Source organism: Triturus cristatus, chromosome 1_2 (genome assembly GCF_964204655.1).
Source record: "Triturus cristatus chromosome 1_2, aTriCri1.1, whole genome shotgun sequence".
Lineage (NCBI taxonomy): Eukaryota > Metazoa > Chordata > Amphibia > Caudata > Salamandridae > Triturus > Triturus cristatus.
This window is the reverse complement of record NC_140580.1, coordinates 1,187,857,186-1,187,875,171: the sequence shown is the minus strand read 5'-3', so window position 1 is coordinate 1,187,875,171 and position 17,986 is coordinate 1,187,857,186. Positions and strand designations below refer to the sequence as shown.

Below are 17,986 nucleotides of genomic sequence, written 5' to 3'. Positions count from 1 at the left end.
GATTTCAGGCTGTGTGAATAGGAGGTGTTGTAGTTTGTTCCACATGTACATGTGAGTCTGTATATCTGTCCAAGCTCACTACTGGACTAACTACTTGAGTAGCAACTAGGACCTGCCCATGATTTCAGGCTCTGTAAATAAGAGGTGTTGTAGTTGGTTCTACATGTACATGTGCATCTGTACGTCTGTCCCAACTCATCACTGGACAAACTATTTGAGTGTCGACTAGGACACGCCTGATGATTTTAGGCTGTGTAAATAAGAGGTGTTGTAGTTTGTTCCACAGTGCTCAGACTGCTCCTTTCTGCAGCCCCTTGGCCGGGAGCTTCTGCTTCACCTTGTGCACCACCTTCTGACACACTATGGCCACGACCCGAACATCACCGCTCTGATAAACAGCACCAGGATCCACGTTCTTCCAGCGATGAATCCCGATGGCTTCAAAGTTGCTGTCCCCGGGGACTGTGATGGGGAGCAAGGCAGGTAAAGCAGATTGCTGTTGAGCGGTGTAGCCTGGCTACACTGGGTTCCTGGAGGGTAGACAAAGCGCTGGAGTCCAATCTTCTAAAAGATGTCTGATCTGTTTCTTCATAGGAACAACTTTCATGGTGTGGACCTGAATCGGAACTTCCCAGACTTCTTTGCCAAGAACTCAGTGCCCCGCGAGCCTGAAACCCAAGCTGTGATGAAGTGGTTTCGTAGTGAGAACTTTGTATTGTCTGCGGTCCTTCACGGAGGAGCAATGGTGGTTGTCTACCCCTACAGCAATGACGAAGGAGGTATGTGGTTTCTTCTGAACAAGAGAGAATACTCAAAGCACAAAGGAGCATATTTACAAGCCGATATCGCCACCACAACCTCACCTTTCTTAATGTTGTGGTGGTGATAGGGGCTTTACCTTATTCATAAGGCGGCGTTAAGACACTTAACGTGGTTAAACGCCTCCTTGTGAATAAGGCACCCTTTCACGCTATACTTAAAGGGGCGGGCAATGGGTGTTGCGGTGGGCGTTCTGCCACAACACCCATTGATTTTGACGCTGCCCCATATTTACAAGGGTGGCGTAAATATGGAGCATCACCAAAATTAAGACTAGGGAGAACCTGGTCTTACCCTGGCGCAACAAGGAGAAATGTTTAATTTCTCCTCGTTTTTAGGTCTGGCGACTAGCGTTGCAGTGCGCAACACTGCTCGCGCAGTGCGAGACCTCTTGTAAGGGGGTTCTGAAAGCTGCTCACACGCTCGTGCGTGTGATCAGGCTTTCGCCACCCGCCATTGGCTTTCGCGTGTTTTCTTTTAAAAAACAGGCACGCGAATGGGCAATGGCGGGCGCATGTCCCGCCTTTGCAACGCCCATTCCCGTCGGTGGCCAGCACGCGCAGCAGCGCGCGTTCGCCTCTCTGCAGCTGCCGCTCCTCCGTGGCCCTGCTCCTCTGTGCTCTGCGCTCGCACCACTGGTTTCTATAGGTGAGAGCAAAAACTCTTATGAAGGTAAAATGGGAAAATACATTTTTTTTTTCTTTTTAAAAAAAGTTTTTTATTGTCAAAAAGAAAAGATATTATAATTATACATTGCAGAATAGTACATATAACATTATAGCAAGTTGTATTATGGAAGAGAAGAGCGAAAATTCAGAATACAGTAGTATGTCATTAAATTAAATCATAAAACGGACATCAAATAGATGAGCAGATAGGTCGGCTTGAAAGTAGAAATAGAATCAAAATCACAATCGGAGATCATAGTCCATGATCAGCATTCTTAGTTAACTTAGACCGAAATGGGCAGTGATTTCATTTACATAGTTTCTTTGTTTGTTACAAACATAAAATAAAAAAATAAAAAAAAATAGCTTGGAATTTTATTAATCTAAGACCCCCCATATAGATCTGTATTTTAGGAGAGCCCAAACTCCCCTATTCTTAGCCAGAGCTTTCTCTCTTTCTCCGATTTCTCTGAGAGCTGACCACCATTCCATCTCTGTAGGAGGTTTGGTAGAAATCCATGCATATGGATAATATCTGCTGCGTGTTTGCCACATTTAGGGCAGTTCTGACGCGAGCCTTGCTGGGGGTAGAGCTTAAATCCCCAGTTAGAGACCATCGAGCAGGTGTATAATAGAGACAACATAATGTGCGAAATTGCTGACGCTGAAGATTAGTAGAGTGTACTGAGCGAGAAATATGATCAAAAGCCAACTTTAACCTATCGCATGTAATAGCCTCCCCCAGATTCTCACTCCATTTGACAGCTAATTTTTCGCATCCATCAACTCGATTTTCACAGAGAATTCGATATGCCCTACTGATGGTAGCCTTTAAATTCTGGCCATAAATAAGTTCCCACATAGTGGCCTCTTTAACCAACCGTATTCCCAGACTCCTAACCAAATGATCTTTAATTTGCAAGTACTTAAAAAAAAAGGTTTGTGGGATATTATATGTTATAGAAAGATTCTCAAATGACTTCAGGCCATTGCAGTCGAACAGTTGTCCCAGTGAATTTACCCCATATTTAGCCCATTGGAAGGCAATACTATCATGGTATATTCCGGGGAACATTGGATTACCCCAGAGAGGAAATCTACTATGGATTACAGGAAGAAAGAGTCTGGATTCAAAAATTTTCCAAATATATACCAAATCCCGTATCGTCTTAAACTTAACACGCTTAAAATAATTAGGATCGTGAATGCGATAGAGAAATAATTTGCTTTCGGCACCTAGAATCAGCCAATGCCAATATTCCACCAATTCGGGATGTAAGAAACTCCGTAGACGGTCTACAAAAGCCGAGAGATAATAATATTTAAAATCAGGTAAATCTAGCCCTCCCTGATTAAAAGGGAATTTCATTAATGCTACAGCTCTTCTTGCCTTCCGGTATCCCCAAATAAAGCTACTAAAAATTCCATCCAGTTTTTTAAAGAAAGCATTCGGGATACGTAATGGAATTGATCTAAACAAATAAATAAATTTAGGAAGAATATTCATTTTGATAAGATTACATCTGCCCAAGATGCTCAGAGGTAGCTTATGCCATGCTTTTATTTGTTTTTCAATTTTATTTAATAAAAACACATAATTCAGCGAGTGTATTAGTTTAATATTAGCAGAAATTTGGACCCCTAGATAGGTAGCCTTCACACAGACGCATTCAATCTGATCACGCGATTGAAAATTAAGCAAAACCTGGGTTTTGCTACGATTGAGCTTATAGCCGGAGAGTAGGCCAAACTTTTTTGCCTCCAGAGTTATTTGTTCTAAAGCCTCCTTAGGCTTGATAGTAACCATAGCGATATCGTCGGCATATGCCATCAGTTTAGGGAGGCGGTGCTCGATGCTCAGTGGGGAGATTGCTTTATTAGCCAGTAGTGTTCTAATGAACGGCTCAATATAGAGAGCAAATAAAAGAGGAGAGAGAGGGCAACCCTGCCTCGTGCCGCGCCTTATAGAGAAATAGTTAGTGTTGAAATTACAATAGAGCAATTTTGCCTTCGGATCTTTATACATAGCTGTTATCAATTTTAGAAACTTTTCTTTAACCCCAAACGCTAAAAGTGTCGCCCAAAGATCGTCCCAGGCAACCCGGTCAAATGCTTTTTCAGCATCCAAAAGAATCATTCCAAATTCGATTTTTAATTTCTCAGCAGCATCAAAAGCAGCTATTGTTGTATGAACATGGGCAGTTGTATCTCTCCCAAAAATAAAACCGTGTTGCTGAGGAGAAACCAGATTTGTCATCATTGGGGCTAACCGGGTGGCCAATATCTTGGCAAACACCTTTGCGTCTGTATTAATTAAAGAGATTGGGCGGTATGAAGCACGTTCTTCAGGATCTTTACCTTTTTTTAAAAAAAAGATGATATTAGCCGTATTCCAAGAAGATGGTGCTTGGCCCAAACTAGCAATTTGAGATATGACATTACATAGTATAGGAGCTAAGAGATTTTTAAAACGTTTATAGAATTCTGCTGGGAGAGCATCATCTCCTGCAGCTTTCCCTAGAGTAAGCCCTTCTATTGCATTAGAAACCTCCTCTTCTGTAACCGCTTGTTCTAAAAAGGTTGCATCTTCCTCCGTCAGATATGGGAGGTTGCTCTGATGTAGATAGCTAGTCATAACAGATGGATCCGGCGCCTCCTGGCCTATATCTGGAGAGTTTAATTGTTGGTAAAAAGAGAAAATTGGTTAGCTATCTGCACGGGATCCTTAAAAAGAACCCCGCCTTCCCCTTTTATAGCCTTAACCTTAATCTTTTGTTGGTTATCCCTAATTTGAAAAGCCAGAACTTTGCCAATCCTGTCCCCATACTCATATTGTAGTGTCTTATGCCTCATATAACAAGCCGCTACTTTTTCCATTAAAAAGCTATTAACAGCAGCCTTCTGCTCCAAAAGATGTCGATACAAGTGATCTTGCTCTGCCCTCCAGTAATAAACTGCATCAGCATGTTCTACTTCGGCCCTAATGAGCTCCTGAAAAGCATCCTTGATTTGACCGTTCATTTGTCTATTCTGCTTATAGATAAACTGCTGAATAGCTCCCCTTATATAAGCTTTAATCGCGTCCCACACAATCAAGGACGAAGCAGAACTCTTCATTCGTCACCAGATGTTTAGGAAACGTAAAAGTTCGAGCAGTTTTGGTAGAATTTTTAGCATAGAAAGAAAAAATTATGGGGTTATGATCAGAGGTCATTTTGGGACATAGCTCTAAATCTGCAAGTGGCAGCAGGGTTTCTGAAACCCAGGCCATATCTATTCTTGAATACTGACGATGCATTGCCAAATAATATGTATAACCGGGTTTATTTGAGTATAGGGTGCGCCAGACATCCTTTAAAGAATATAATCTAGCCAGTTCCAAGATGGAAGCTCTCACCTTCACCATTCTTGAAACTAGAGGTTAGCTAGTAGAGTCTATCATATAAGAGATAACACAATTGAAAACACCCATCAGTATCAGCTCCCCCTGCCAGGCAGCTAACTCAAGAGACAAATTATCGAATATGGTGGGATCGTCAGTATTCGGGCCATATAAGACACAAAAAACATAGGAAGCACCATTAATTTCGATTTGCGCAGTGGCCCATCTCCCTCTTTGATCTTCTAAAACTTTACGAAACTGGCAAGAGAGTGATTTAGAGATTAAGATAGCCGTTCCTCTGATCGATATACTTTGAGAAGTACATACAGCTATCTCTAAGCCAAAGTATTCCAAATGTCGGCGATCCTTATAGGCTAATTGCGTTTCCGTCAGTAGTACTACTTGGGGCTTATAAGTCTTAAGCTCTTCGCGAACTAGTTGCCTTTTAGACCTTGAATTTAAGCCAGCAACATTCCAGGCTAAACATCTAATTAATGCCATATCTACTTAATAAAAAAAATACTAAGAAAAGACACAGCAAAAAAAGAGAAAAATTCGCTACTGCTCTCCCGTATCCATATCAAAACAATCCGTAAAAATACTCCTCTTTTTGACTTTTTTCCCCTTTTTATTAACACCCACCCCACACTCAGACACATTACTCTGTCTTCTTTAAGACCATACTTTCTGTTCCCCACAGAAGGAATCATCCCCCACTAACCAGCTGCCGTTGGAATGGCAGCTATCATCTCAGCTACCCCAGGCCGAGCCCCCCATGAGCCCCCCTCGCCCGCCGCCCCCCAATATTAGTGCTGTTAAGCCATTTTCAGAAAAGTCTCAAAGTCCTAGTTCATAAGACTGAAACAGAGAAAAAAAAATATTTCCCCCCCCTTTTTCTTCCCCCCTTTTCTCTACTCCTTTCTCTTACTATCCCTTTCTTTTTTTCCCTTTTTTTTTTTTTTGAAGAATATGGAGTGGGGAAGAGAGAGATAGAGGTAAGCACCGGATCTCATAAGCCCTTATTTACCACTGGTACGGTGTATAGTTTGCCACTTGGTCAATGCCTTCTTGGCTTCAGTATCTGACAAAAAGAAAAAAGACTGACCATCTTTAACAACTTTCAGCTTAGCCGGCTCTTGTAAAAATACCTGGGCATCGATAGCCTTGAGCGGGTCAATTAACTGGCGCAGTCTCCATCTCCTTTCCATAGTTGCCTGGCTAAGGTCCGATCTGAAGAAAAATGACAGAGAATCCACATTGATCAGGATATTAGGCCGTGCTTTAAGAGATAGTGCTTGTCTCAACAAAAAATCTCCAAAAAAGATCAAAATTGGGCGAGGATATCGAGCATTGGTTCCTTGCATAGTAAAAGGAAATCGGTGAGCTCTCTGCACTTGACAATCCCAGTCCCAATCTGATAAGTCAGGGAAGGCCTTCTGGAGGAGTTGGACAATGAAGCCTCGCGGGTCCGACCCCTCCTTACCCTCAGGTATCCCAAACAGCCTTAGATTGTTACGTCTCTGCCTATTTTCCAGATCCTCGACCTTAGCCAAGCAACCATAAATCTGTTGTTCATGTAGCTGGGTGGCCTGTACTACAGTTGTGACTGACTCCTCCACCTCAGCAACCCTGCCTTGTAGCTCCTTCACATCCTTGGTAACATTAGCTATTGTGGTTGTAAGCTCATCAAGTGATAGTTTGATATTTAAATAATCCGCCCTCGCCTGTGTATAGTGTGCCTGTGCCTCCATGCGCTGCTCTTGTAAAGATTGTAAAATTAGAGCTAAAGAGGGCTCTAGCCCTGAGGTCGGATTTCCAGCGCTAGCTGCTGTTGTATCTATAGCTGCCGTCATCAGTGGCTGAGGATTACTAACATGAGCCTCTTGAGGAAGGGGGGGTTGATCATTGCTGTCTATGTTACCACTTTCAAGACCAATATTTGTAGTAGTTTGGGGTCTAGTTAAGCAGGTAGCAGACAAGCGTGAAATTATAGCACGAACATCCCCTTTAGCATGTACCCATTTCCTTAACGGGTTAGTTTCTAAGCCGCGGGATGAAGTAGTGCTTGTGCGAGCAGTCTTTTCTTGTAGATTGTTAGTTTTCTTATGTTTATTAATAGTTGTAAAAGTTTTGGCCCTTTTCTTTTGGCTAGGTGGATTGTGAATTCTGCCCGGTGCTATTTGTTGATCATCAGATGGGATGAGGTCCTCTGTTGAAGTGGCTATTAACTGTTGCTGAATGCTGGTTACTTGCAATGGTAGTTCCAAGGCAGGGATAGTGACCGATGTTAACCCATTACTACACAGATTTCTAGAATCGATGTACTCAACGCCACTAGGTAAATTAGCGCTTGTAGCTTGGTTGTCTCTAGCAGGTAATCCTGCTTGATTGAAATCCGGGCTAAATACTTCGCTGGTTTGAGTAGAGTCCTGCGGGCTGGCACAAGTACTTTCACCGTTACTTTGAATATTGCTAGGACGGCTGCCAGCAGGTATATGGTGAGAAGGCTGCTTCTCATTATGGTTTATTAAATCAGTTTGTAAGTCAGAGCAGCCTTCATGATTAGGCATAGCCATCTTCTCTCCTCTCCCAAAGTTTATCAAAGATACGCCATTTCCTGAATCTTTATCTTTTTCGCTAGTGATACTAGCATTAGGACGAGTAAGCAGTGCAGCAGGGGCAATGATATCCATTGTAGCAGCACATAGCCCCCCTTCCTCCAACAGGAGCGCTGCCTTTGCCGCCCCCACACCTCGAACTGCAGACCTACCAGACTTGGGGAGAGTAGTTTTCCCGCTAGATTCGGCATCTTCAGCGGGTAGTAGAGATGTCTGAGCGCCTGCAAGCCGAGCAGTCCGTGCACCTTTCGTCGCGTTCCTCGGGGGCGCCATACTCAGGCGCAGCCAGCCGATCGTCGATAGGATGGAGCAGGGGCCGCTGCCGATACCGAAGCCGATACTGATGTAGATGGCATTGCTGGTGGAGCGCAGGCGGTATGTGAACAGTTTCCTGATAGCCTGGATAGTTTTTCTGTTCAGAATGTGCATAGGAGAAAGGCAGAGAGCAGCCGAGAATCAGCTGGCAGCTCGGTAGAAATTGGCAGAGATCCCTTCGATGCAGGGAGCAGGGAGTAGGAAGTAGGGAGCAGAGGAATACAAACGTAAATATTTCGGCAGGGGGGTGCGTATTTTCGCAAAAGTACTTAGGAGCACCAAGCCATATCAGTTATCAAATATAATCCTTTAAGAGTAGATGAGAATATGCGGCTGCATGAGGGCGAGTCAGATCATTTAGGGGCTGGAGCCGTGGGCAGCGAGATGCAGCGGCACTAGTCCGCCATCTTCCTTCAAGTGGTGGCTACAGGATCTCCGGAAAATGCATATTGCTTACACCCCGATTTAACTGTTTTGCACCGCTCAGAAGTGCACAAAACTTGACATGTCGAACCTTAGATGACTACACTGTGCAGTTGACAAATTTTGATCCATTCACAGGAGGCAAAGTTATAGGCAGATCATAAAATGTCTTTTCAAAGTATATCTGATCCATAAGTACACAGTGGTGACTTGCCACTGTGTAATTTGAATAGAATGAGTAGGGATGGAGTAGGCACTTATTACTGTTCAATATTGGATGGAGTGTATAATATAATTGTGAGGTGAGTTTTTTTTCAGTTTTGTAATTCATATCGATTTCAGTGGTAATATTCATGTCCTAGTATTATGGAACTCAGATATCAATAACTTGCCCTGGTGACAGTGATTCCAAGAGTCTCTCACCCGGTCTCCGTAATGCCTTATGTTTGGGACAGGTATTCAAATCAGTAATAAATAAAGTAGCATTTCGAATCGGGCACTACTTTGAGGACAGAAAGAATTCAGAAAATTGTACTCTGAAGCTGAGATGATGGGCTGGGCTGATGATGACTTCAGGTTGATGGGAGGCATCTATAATGTGTGCTCACTGCCTATATTTGAAGAACCTAGATCATCCATGCAATGCAGGCGGGCCATATTTGTTATATAGTACACTGTCTAGAATGATGCATGATACTTGGGGAAGGGGGGGTAATTCCCGGGGATGCCACCAGGATCTGGAGACTTCCTGGAACTCTTGTCACTGGTTACCGATCTTTGGCATTCCTCTGTAAAATAGTCTGTGGATAGGGGCGTGGTCAGGCAGACCAAGATGGAGGACACACATTGCTAGAGCTCTTCACCATCCACCCTGCAATCTCCCTAAATCTGGACTCTGGCCCAGCATCGACACAAGCTCACCCTCCAATGTGACTGTGCCCACTGGCGCGAATAGGCACTGCAGATTAGGGTGCCCCGTGTGACTCTCTTGTATCTTGGGCAGCTGGAGAAGAGGTGGTGTGGGGTGAGACATCGTGGCCACAAGATGGCTGGGACCCGGTCTTTATGTTGAGCACAACCATGGGTCATTGCCTGACAGGGTTGCTTAAGGGGAAAAAATGCTAGCCTCACTGCGGCCACAGACCACTGATAACCAGTGAGCCGTTCAAGACCTGCGGGACCGTGCGCGAACACTGGAGGGAGGGCAGAATATCCTGAGGGGTGCTCCTGCAGGAGCAACATCCCAATCCTAGCCCTGCCGTAGGGAGGGGGTGACCTTTCTTGAGACCTGGGTCTGTTCCTTTGTCCTTGCCTCAGACATCACTTTTTTTTTCTTTTTCAGGTCGAGCGTAGCGGCATGTTGTAGTAGGGTATGCTGTGGAAGCTGCGTCCACTCTCTGCCCATATTTGACATTGGCTTTGTGTCATTGTCCTTCTTAAATGCTGGCTTCTGATTAGTAAATAGGCTTTTTAGTCCCTTATTGGTACTGCCTTGTCTCTATTTTTTATTTTTTTTGTCCTCATAAGCAAAGTTTTTTAGGAGTTTTGGAGGAGTCGGGGGCCCCTTTAAACACTCTGTATTCGATGCGCCAATACCTTAGAGTGTTACGTGGGGGCTATATCTAGTCATAACCTTTGGGGCCCCTTTTTGTCCATCTCCCAGCACAAGATTGTTGGAATTGGGGGGAGCTGGTCATAATGACTACTCAGTTCAAGGCCCTGCTTGAGATCTTTGTTGCCATTGCCTTAATCATTGGATACCCTGTTGTTTGCTTGACTGTAATGTTCCCAAATATTCCCAAAAATGTTATTCTTACTTTTTTCCCTTTTTTGTCTAATTTGTACACCCTTAGGATAGAAGCCAGCCATTCTCTGTGTGTTGGTGGTGTAGTTTTTACCCAATTAATACAGATCTCCCTTCTGGCGAGCAGAGTGAATAGGAAAAAGATATTTTCCTGATCCCTATTCAGTGAAGGGTAATTTGTGTTTTGTTGATTAATCACAAAAATAACTGTTTCCATGCTTACCGCTATGGGCTGTTCCAGCACCTCAGAAAAGGTCTTACCAATTTGTTTCCAGAATTCTTCCAGCTCAGCACAGTACCGGAACATGTGGAGGTCATCTGCTCTTTCTTCCCCACATTTAGGACACTTTTTTATCATGTTACTGTTGATTTTAGACAGGTTTTTGGGTGTCCAGTATGATCTGTGTATCGTGAACAGGTGGTTCTTCTTCAGTGGGGCTGATTTTACCACGCGCCCAAGAATTGCCACTGAGGTGTGCCAGAGATGAGGAATGTCCAAACTTAGAAAAGCTTTTCCCAGATTTCATTCGGGACTTTATATTCTGTTTCACCTGCTCTTATAAGGGCCCAATACCAAAATGATATCTCCTTTTTGAAGGAATTTGTATTTAACAACTTTTGTTCAATGTCGTTATCCCCTTGTAGACTTTCCTTAATGTCTTTTATCCAACTACTAAGTTGGTAGTATTTAAATCTTGCTAGTGAACCCGTAGTCTGTTTTTTGCAGGGTCTCCCATTCTATGATTTTGTTGTTTTCTATTAACTGTCCCCAATAGTTTATGTTTCCTTTTCTCATGGGGGTCACTAGACTGTCTTTTAGACACTCAGGGGTGCCTGGTGAATCCCAAATGGAAGCATTTTTGCTGTAGTAGGGAATTTTCAGAATCGTTCTTATTCTATACCAAGTTTTTGCAGCTGAATTCAAGGTCTTTAATTTAATCTTTTTGAAAAATTTTGGGTGACCGAATTTATAAAGGAAATGGTCTCCATCAGGGTCAACTAAGGCTTCCATATATGTAGGCCATGTTTCCCGCTTACCCAGAAGTCTCCTTATGTTCTTGAATTGGAAAGCTCTGCAGTATTCGAGTATATCTAGGCTCGTGATTCCTCCTTGTACCTTATTTCTTCTCAATTTTTTCCTTCCAATCCTTACCCCCTTGGCCACCCAAATAAAACTGGATATCTCCCTTTGCAGTTTTTTATCTGTTCCATCTTAAAATTCAACGGGATGGAGTTGAATAAATATGTGAATTTGGGTAGTATATTCATTTTAATCAGGTTAGATTTACCCAGGAAGGACAGTTGTAGACCCGACCAGGCCCTGAGGAGATTTCTTTTAACTTTGTGAATTCTAGCAAAATTCATGCTGGCTATCCCGTCTAAATCTTTTATGTATTCTATTCCTAAGTATTTTATTTTTTCCTCTACTAATGGGTTTCAAGAGTTTATATTCCACTCTAAAATCTCTGATTAACAAGGTATCCTGAAACTGCCCCAAACTGGTCTATAACTTTTTCTATCTTTGGAAGTGAACTATTTAAGTCACCGGTAAATATCATCAAGTCGTCGGCATATAATGCAACTTTCTTTTCCCAGCCTCGATGTTTAAAGGGTGTTATCCCCTCTTCCCTTCTCAAAAGGCAGGCTAAAGGCTCTATGTAAAGATTAAATAGTAACGGGGAGAGGGGGCACCCTTGTCTTGTGCCTCCTTTTATCTTTATATTTGTGGGGCCCAACCTCGTGGCGTGGGCCTCCATGACCATTAGCACCCCAACCTAACCCATACACCACCCCTGGTCCCTGGTTATAGCCGCCCGGCATCCCCACCCCATAGCCACCGAAGAACCCTGGCCACCATGTCCCGATGTCCCGATAGCCGGCCCGGGGCCCCAGCGAAACCTAGACCCTAAACGCGCCATGCCCGGCCGAGGGAGAGGGAACCCCCCCCAAGCAAGACAGGGAGGAGTAGTCTCTGTCACACCTCTGACCTCCTCTCAATAGAGGGTTTCGATCGCCCTCCGGGCCCCCAGGGAGCTGGCTCCCCGCATGCTGGGTGTCTGGAGTCCCTCCCACCCCAACTTGAAAGGATCAAAGAGCCGAGCAGCAGGAAATCCCGACACACCGCCCCCAGACGCCAAGACCCCTCTCTGTGAGGACGCCGGACTTCAAAGAGAAGAAGGCGTATAACAGGGGGTGCTGAGGCGACTGGGGCAGAGAAGACCTGGAACTAAGAGAGCCCTGCGGACCTGGTCGCGGCTCGATAAAACTGGAAAGAAGGACGCTACCTGATCCTTGGAAACCATCTGAGCCCTGCTGACGTCGTCGCGGCTCCCGAGAACACTAAGAACACCGGGGCCCTGCTGAGAGACTCGCGGCTCCCCCCGACCCTAAGATCATCGGAGCCCTGCTGAGAGACTCGCGGCTCCCCCTAACTCTAAGACCGGCTGAGCCTGCCGAGTGAATCGCAGCTCCCCGAAGATCCCCCGTTCGACAGTTCCTTCCCGCCGGAGCCCTGCGGACGTGGTCGCGGCTCGAGAATACACTGGTCCGGCTGGACCCAAGACTGTACCGTGTCCCCCGGCTCGAGGATTGAGAGCTGTGCGAAGGATACTCGGCATTGACTCTGAACCTAGAACTGTCCCGCTACCCCAACCCCCCTGTCAAGGAATTACCAAGCTTTTTGTATTGACCAAAGACTACCTTGCGGATCATAAAGATCCAAAGAATCTTAGATAAAGATCTCTGTCTACTGAAACCTACTGTGTGGTGTCCCTTTGTCAAGTAGTGCAAGCTCAGCGAGTGCGATCCTAAAGTACGAGACCCCTTCCTGAAAGGGCCTCCCCGCTGGTGCTCGGCCTGGTTCTGGGAGAGGTGGGTCACGGGTTGGTCAGGAACGTGTTCTGTAACCCGCCTGAGATCGCCCCTTCCAACAATATTATCTGTTAGACAGTCGTTAACCAGTACTTTAGCTGTTGGATTTTTGTATATGTTTATGATTGCACTCTCAAAGTTGTCCCCAAGATTGAATTTGGCTAGGGTGGCGTTCAGGAAGTACCAGCTGACCCTATCGAACGCTTTTGCAGCGTCGAAGGTTATCACTGCCAGTGGTATGGAATTATGGGTTGCGATGTCGATTGCACTAACTAGCTCGTGGGATAATTCATGAATTTGTCTGCCTTTGATGAACCCTTTTTGATTTGGGTGAATCAGAGACCCTGCCACATCACTAGTCTCTTAGCCAGTATCTGTGTGTAGATCTTGTAGTCTGAGTTTAAGAGTGAAATGGGACGGTAAGATTCACATTTGGCAGGGTCCTTTCCTGGTTTTAATAAGATGCTCACTATAGCGTCATTCCGTGAGACTGGAATGTTGTTTTTCCCAGAGAAGATATTATTTAAAAGGTCTGTTAGGGGAGATATTAAAACTTCCTTTAAGGTTGAGTATAGTTCATTTGGTAGCGCATCTGGGCCTGCCGCTTTTCCTTTTTTTAGGCCTTTTATTGCGTCCGAGCCTTCTTCTCTAGTAATCTCCTGGTTCAGGGCTATTCTCTGCTCGGGGGTTGTTACTGGGGTTGTTATCCCGTCTAGGAAGCTTTGTATTTGCTCTTTAGGTCTAGTAATTTCTTCCATATATAATTTATCAAAGAAATCCTTAAATTCTCGTCTAATTTCCATGTCTTCCGAGAAGCAGCCAGGCAGGGCTTCCTTCTGAATTTTCATAACCCTGTTACGTATTGATTCTGTTTTTATTTTCCAAGCCAGAATTCTCCCACATCCTTCGCCATATTCATATTGTGATAATTTACTGGCCTCCCATCTGTCTCTAACCTTTAAATCAAGAAAATCCGCTAGTTCTACTCTCTTCCTTTTCTTTTTTTCCTCTATTACTCCCTTTTCTTGTGCCGTTTTTGCTTTTGTGAGTTCTACATCCAATGTTACCAGATCCCTTTCAATTTGTTTAATAAAGGACTTATTCTCCTTGTTTCTATGCCCTGTGATGCTTATGATTCACCCCCTAATAAAAGCTTTATATGCATCCCAGGCTATCTGTTTTTGTACCTTCTTGATTTAGTTGAAAAAAAAGATCCGTCTCTTCAACCAGCTTATCGATGCAGGATTTGTCCGCAAATATAGCTCTGTTCACTGTCTATCTCTGATTACAAGGGGAGGTTTTTAAGTTGAGGCTGAGTTGCACAGCTGAATGGTCTGAAATGTGTTCTGGGATGTGTTCAACCTTATTTGTACAGCCAGCCAAACTCCTATCAATCAAAAAGAAATCAATTCTAGATGCATGCCCTAGCCTTTTATTCTGAAGGGTAAATCTATGATTTTTATTTCCCTTTTCTTTCCAGATATCTACAAGCCCCAAATCTCGAATGCACATCCCAATCCGTTCTCTCATTTTTGGTAAATTGGGAAGATTTTTTGCTGGATATCGATCTTCCTTGGGATTTAAAATTATGTTAAAATCCCCACCCATTATTATCGGGGCCTGTGCTGTCATTAAGTGTGAATATATTTTTTGCAGGGGCTCAGGATTGATTGCTTTCAAAGATTTTTTGAAAATTATTGCTACGTCCTTTATATTACAGTCTTGGTTTGTGCATACACAGTGATCCACCCATCTTTGATTTTTGCAAATCAACGCCCATTCTTCTTTTAACAAGTGAGTTTCCTGAAGTATGATTATTTCGCAGTCAATATTTTTTTATGTATTCCAGAATCTTTAATCTCCGTTTTTTTATCCTTAGCCCATTTGTATTCCAGGATAAGATGTTGAGCCTCTTTCTTTGGCCTTATTACTCGCGGCCGGCATCTTTTTCTTTAATCCTTTGTAATTTGCTTAGGGGAACCCTTTCTCCTCTTGGATTTGCTTTTAGGACATTTTTTTTCTTTTTTCCCCATTTTGCTCCCCACCTCGTGCTATGATTTTTTTCTTTTTCCAAGTTTTGTGATGTATGGCTTGGCATCTGACCTGTTCACAGGCTGGGGGCTCTATGGGAACAGGAGACTGCTGCTCCATGTAAGAAACTGGGGTATAGATTGGGAAGGGGAGAAGATGGCGGCCGACTGAGGAGCTCGGTCGGGAGCTCCATGCCCTCCGAACCACACCAAATGAACCGGGATATGGCCGTCGATAGAGAAGTTTTAAAGCAGGCTTAAAGACTGAATTAACGTGGATTAGGAGCAGATCCCCACCAAAAAATGAGTAACATACCAAAATACCTGCATTGACATCAGCGTTACGGACCAGCGGCCGTTCGGCGTCTGCATTGGTGTCGGTGTTGCACCTCTGCCACCGGTCGACATCGGCGTCGATCTCAGCGCCGCCTGTTATCGCGTGGATCGCCTGCGTGGGGGCCTCCTGAGGGGGGGGGGGTGTTTACCCGACCCTGGCGCAGGGGAGCACATTGGAAGTTTTGCCGCGCTGGTCCGCGGGAGCAGGAGGGCCGCCTGCAGAGTCTCCTTCCGGGGAAGAGCGGCGGTAGCAACTGAATCAGGGTATAGGAGGGGAAGAACGAGGTGCAGCTCCACCCATAGTAACCACAGTAGCACGGGCAGCTCACACTGTGGGAGAACAAATGGCATAATCATCATAGAGCGGAAGATTGAACGACAGCGCGAATATGAGCCGGTAAGTGTGCTAGGCTCTGGTTCTGAACTAAAGTCTGACAAAGAGCTAGCAGACACAGGGGCAGGGCAGGGAGAGACTTCTGTAGAGATGTTTCTGGGTTCTTCCCCAGGGTTATCTGGTAATCAAGGGGTAGTAGTGGCTGGGAACCTCGAAGGGATCAAAGCCCCCCCTACCACTAGTAGAGGCTTTAAGAGTGGATATATTGAAGGAGAGGGTTATTGCCTCAGGAGTAGACAATTGCCTGTTAATGGGAGTACAGCCTTCAGGACCTCCCTAGACATTAAAGACACCAAAATCAATAAAGTTAGTAAAGAGAAATCTTCAACACTGGCTAACGCACCGCCCAAAGTGGCAAGAAGTCACAATAGAAAATATATCTCAGGGCAGCCACAAGCCTCACTGTCCAGGGCAGGTCGCGCTAATCTAAGAACACCGGGTTTGGGCAAAATACAGAAAATCACCCCCTCCCTGAGATCCTACTTCAGGGTTCTGGATAAGGAGCCAGATTCATCCCCATTGGCAGTAGCTACTAAACCAAAAATTATAAGAATGGCAGAGAAAATTAAGGTTGGAAGCACAGAAACAGTGACGAGCAATAGATTCCAAGCTCTCTCTAATCAGGAACTAGAAACCGGAGGAGAAGCACTAGAAGGTGCTTGTTAGACCTGTCAGCCCTTTGGCAGTTTCCTCCTCATTTTTATTATTTTTGTCCCTTTCCCCCCTCCTCATTTTTTCTGTCTACCTAACTATTGGGTGCTGATGTAGAGGTTCTGGGTGTCTTTTCCACATCACCTGAGGGAAAGACGCAAGGTGCTCCTCTGAGGAAAATAGATGAGGAAGGTGAGAGGCACAAAATGGTGGCTCCAACTGTCACCTCAGCACCTGGGCCATGACTGCCATGAGAGGTTCCGGAACCTTCTGGGCCCCTCTGGCAAGTCAGGCCCAAGGTGATAAATAGAGGTGGCAGGGGGGCAGCCATTTTAGGTTAGTGTGAGGCAGCAGGCTAGTCAGGAGTAAGGCACGTGAGTGGGGAGGTGGCTGCGCTGGACAAGGAGTGGACAGATCTCAGGATTTGCCAGGGTATCTTCGTCAGTGTGTGGAAATATGGATTTTTCTGATCAGTTATGTCCCCTATCTTGGACCCCAACGGTTTCCTGTATGAATCACAAGTACATGTATGTTCCCTCCAGTTCCAGTTATGAAGACGCAAACACATGTGCGTCCACCGTCAACATGTCCTTTTTCAGACCCGCCATGAATGGGCCGGATATTCCATCCCTAAGTATGAAAGGCCACCGGCTTTATATGGTTCACTTATGCCATTTTACAGTCCAGGCAAGTAGGCCCTGATTCTGTCATCAAGCTTTTCTTGCCTTCTGCCTCTGAAAGCTCCAGTCTGAGCCTGCATCTGTGACCATGAACTTTGTCTCATTCCCTGCGCGGCTCACGGTGCCTGACATCAGCCTGTTGCCTGCCAAAAACTGTATTTCACCTTCGAAATTATCTGCTCCGCTCCCTGCCCAATGCATTCCTGTCTAGTAGTTTAAGTCAACATTCTTCCAGCTACCGAGCAAAGGCCCGGCTTCTCTGTCTTTATGCAAGTAATTCATAGCCCTATTATTATGGAAGACTTCTGCCCTCGCATCTAGTGTAGACACTTAGACGCTTGTACACGCACTAACAGTCAGTATAGTCAGTATAGAATAAGATTCTACTCTAAGAGACCTCTCTTTTGGATAACATAGTTCTTTAAACATAGGATGTTAGATATGATTTGGGATTAGGTTGACTTGACCCTCCAGACTTCTGTCGCCACATGTAGAGCTAAATGTCAAGTCCCCTTCACCCCCTAGTTGCACGTCAATCATACGTCATGCTGCTGCGCGCGCATTTCTGCCAAGTATTTCTGCTGACATTGCGAAATTCTTTCATGGAACCACCCTATTATGACATCATACCTGATGACGTTCTTTAGTTACACCCAGTTACGCCCACTTTTGCTACGCATGTATGTTTTATCTTTACTATCAATTGTTACGCCTCCTGCATTTACTTCACTGTAATGCCTATTGTATAAAAGTGATTACTTATCAATAAAGTATGTACTTCACTTCCTGAACCTCCGTGGTGATGGAACTTGGAGTCCACGATTCGAATCGTCCATTGGAATAAAGCCCATTCCGAACCTCTAATACCACGGATTTTGCCTCTTATTTTACTGAGCTATTTTTATTATGTTTCTGTATCAAATTAAGTCCCGGTAATTAAATTATTTACCACATGAATGGCGCCCGAATAGGGACACTTTCTCATCTCACGCGCC

General features: G+C 44.7%; 1 protein-coding gene across 1 annotated transcript in view; it reads left to right on the top strand.

Moving 5' to 3' along the window:
• The window catches only part of LOC146868995 (carboxypeptidase M-like), a 400,744-nt gene that overhangs the window by 192,505 nt on the left and 190,253 nt on the right, over positions 1-17,986 (top strand). The window contains exons 4-5 of the mRNA XM_085624970.1: positions 311-483; positions 595-779. Coding sequence (XP_085481096.1) covers positions 311-483; positions 595-779 — 358 coding nt within the window. The remainder of the gene's footprint in view (positions 1-310; positions 484-594; positions 780-17,986) is intronic.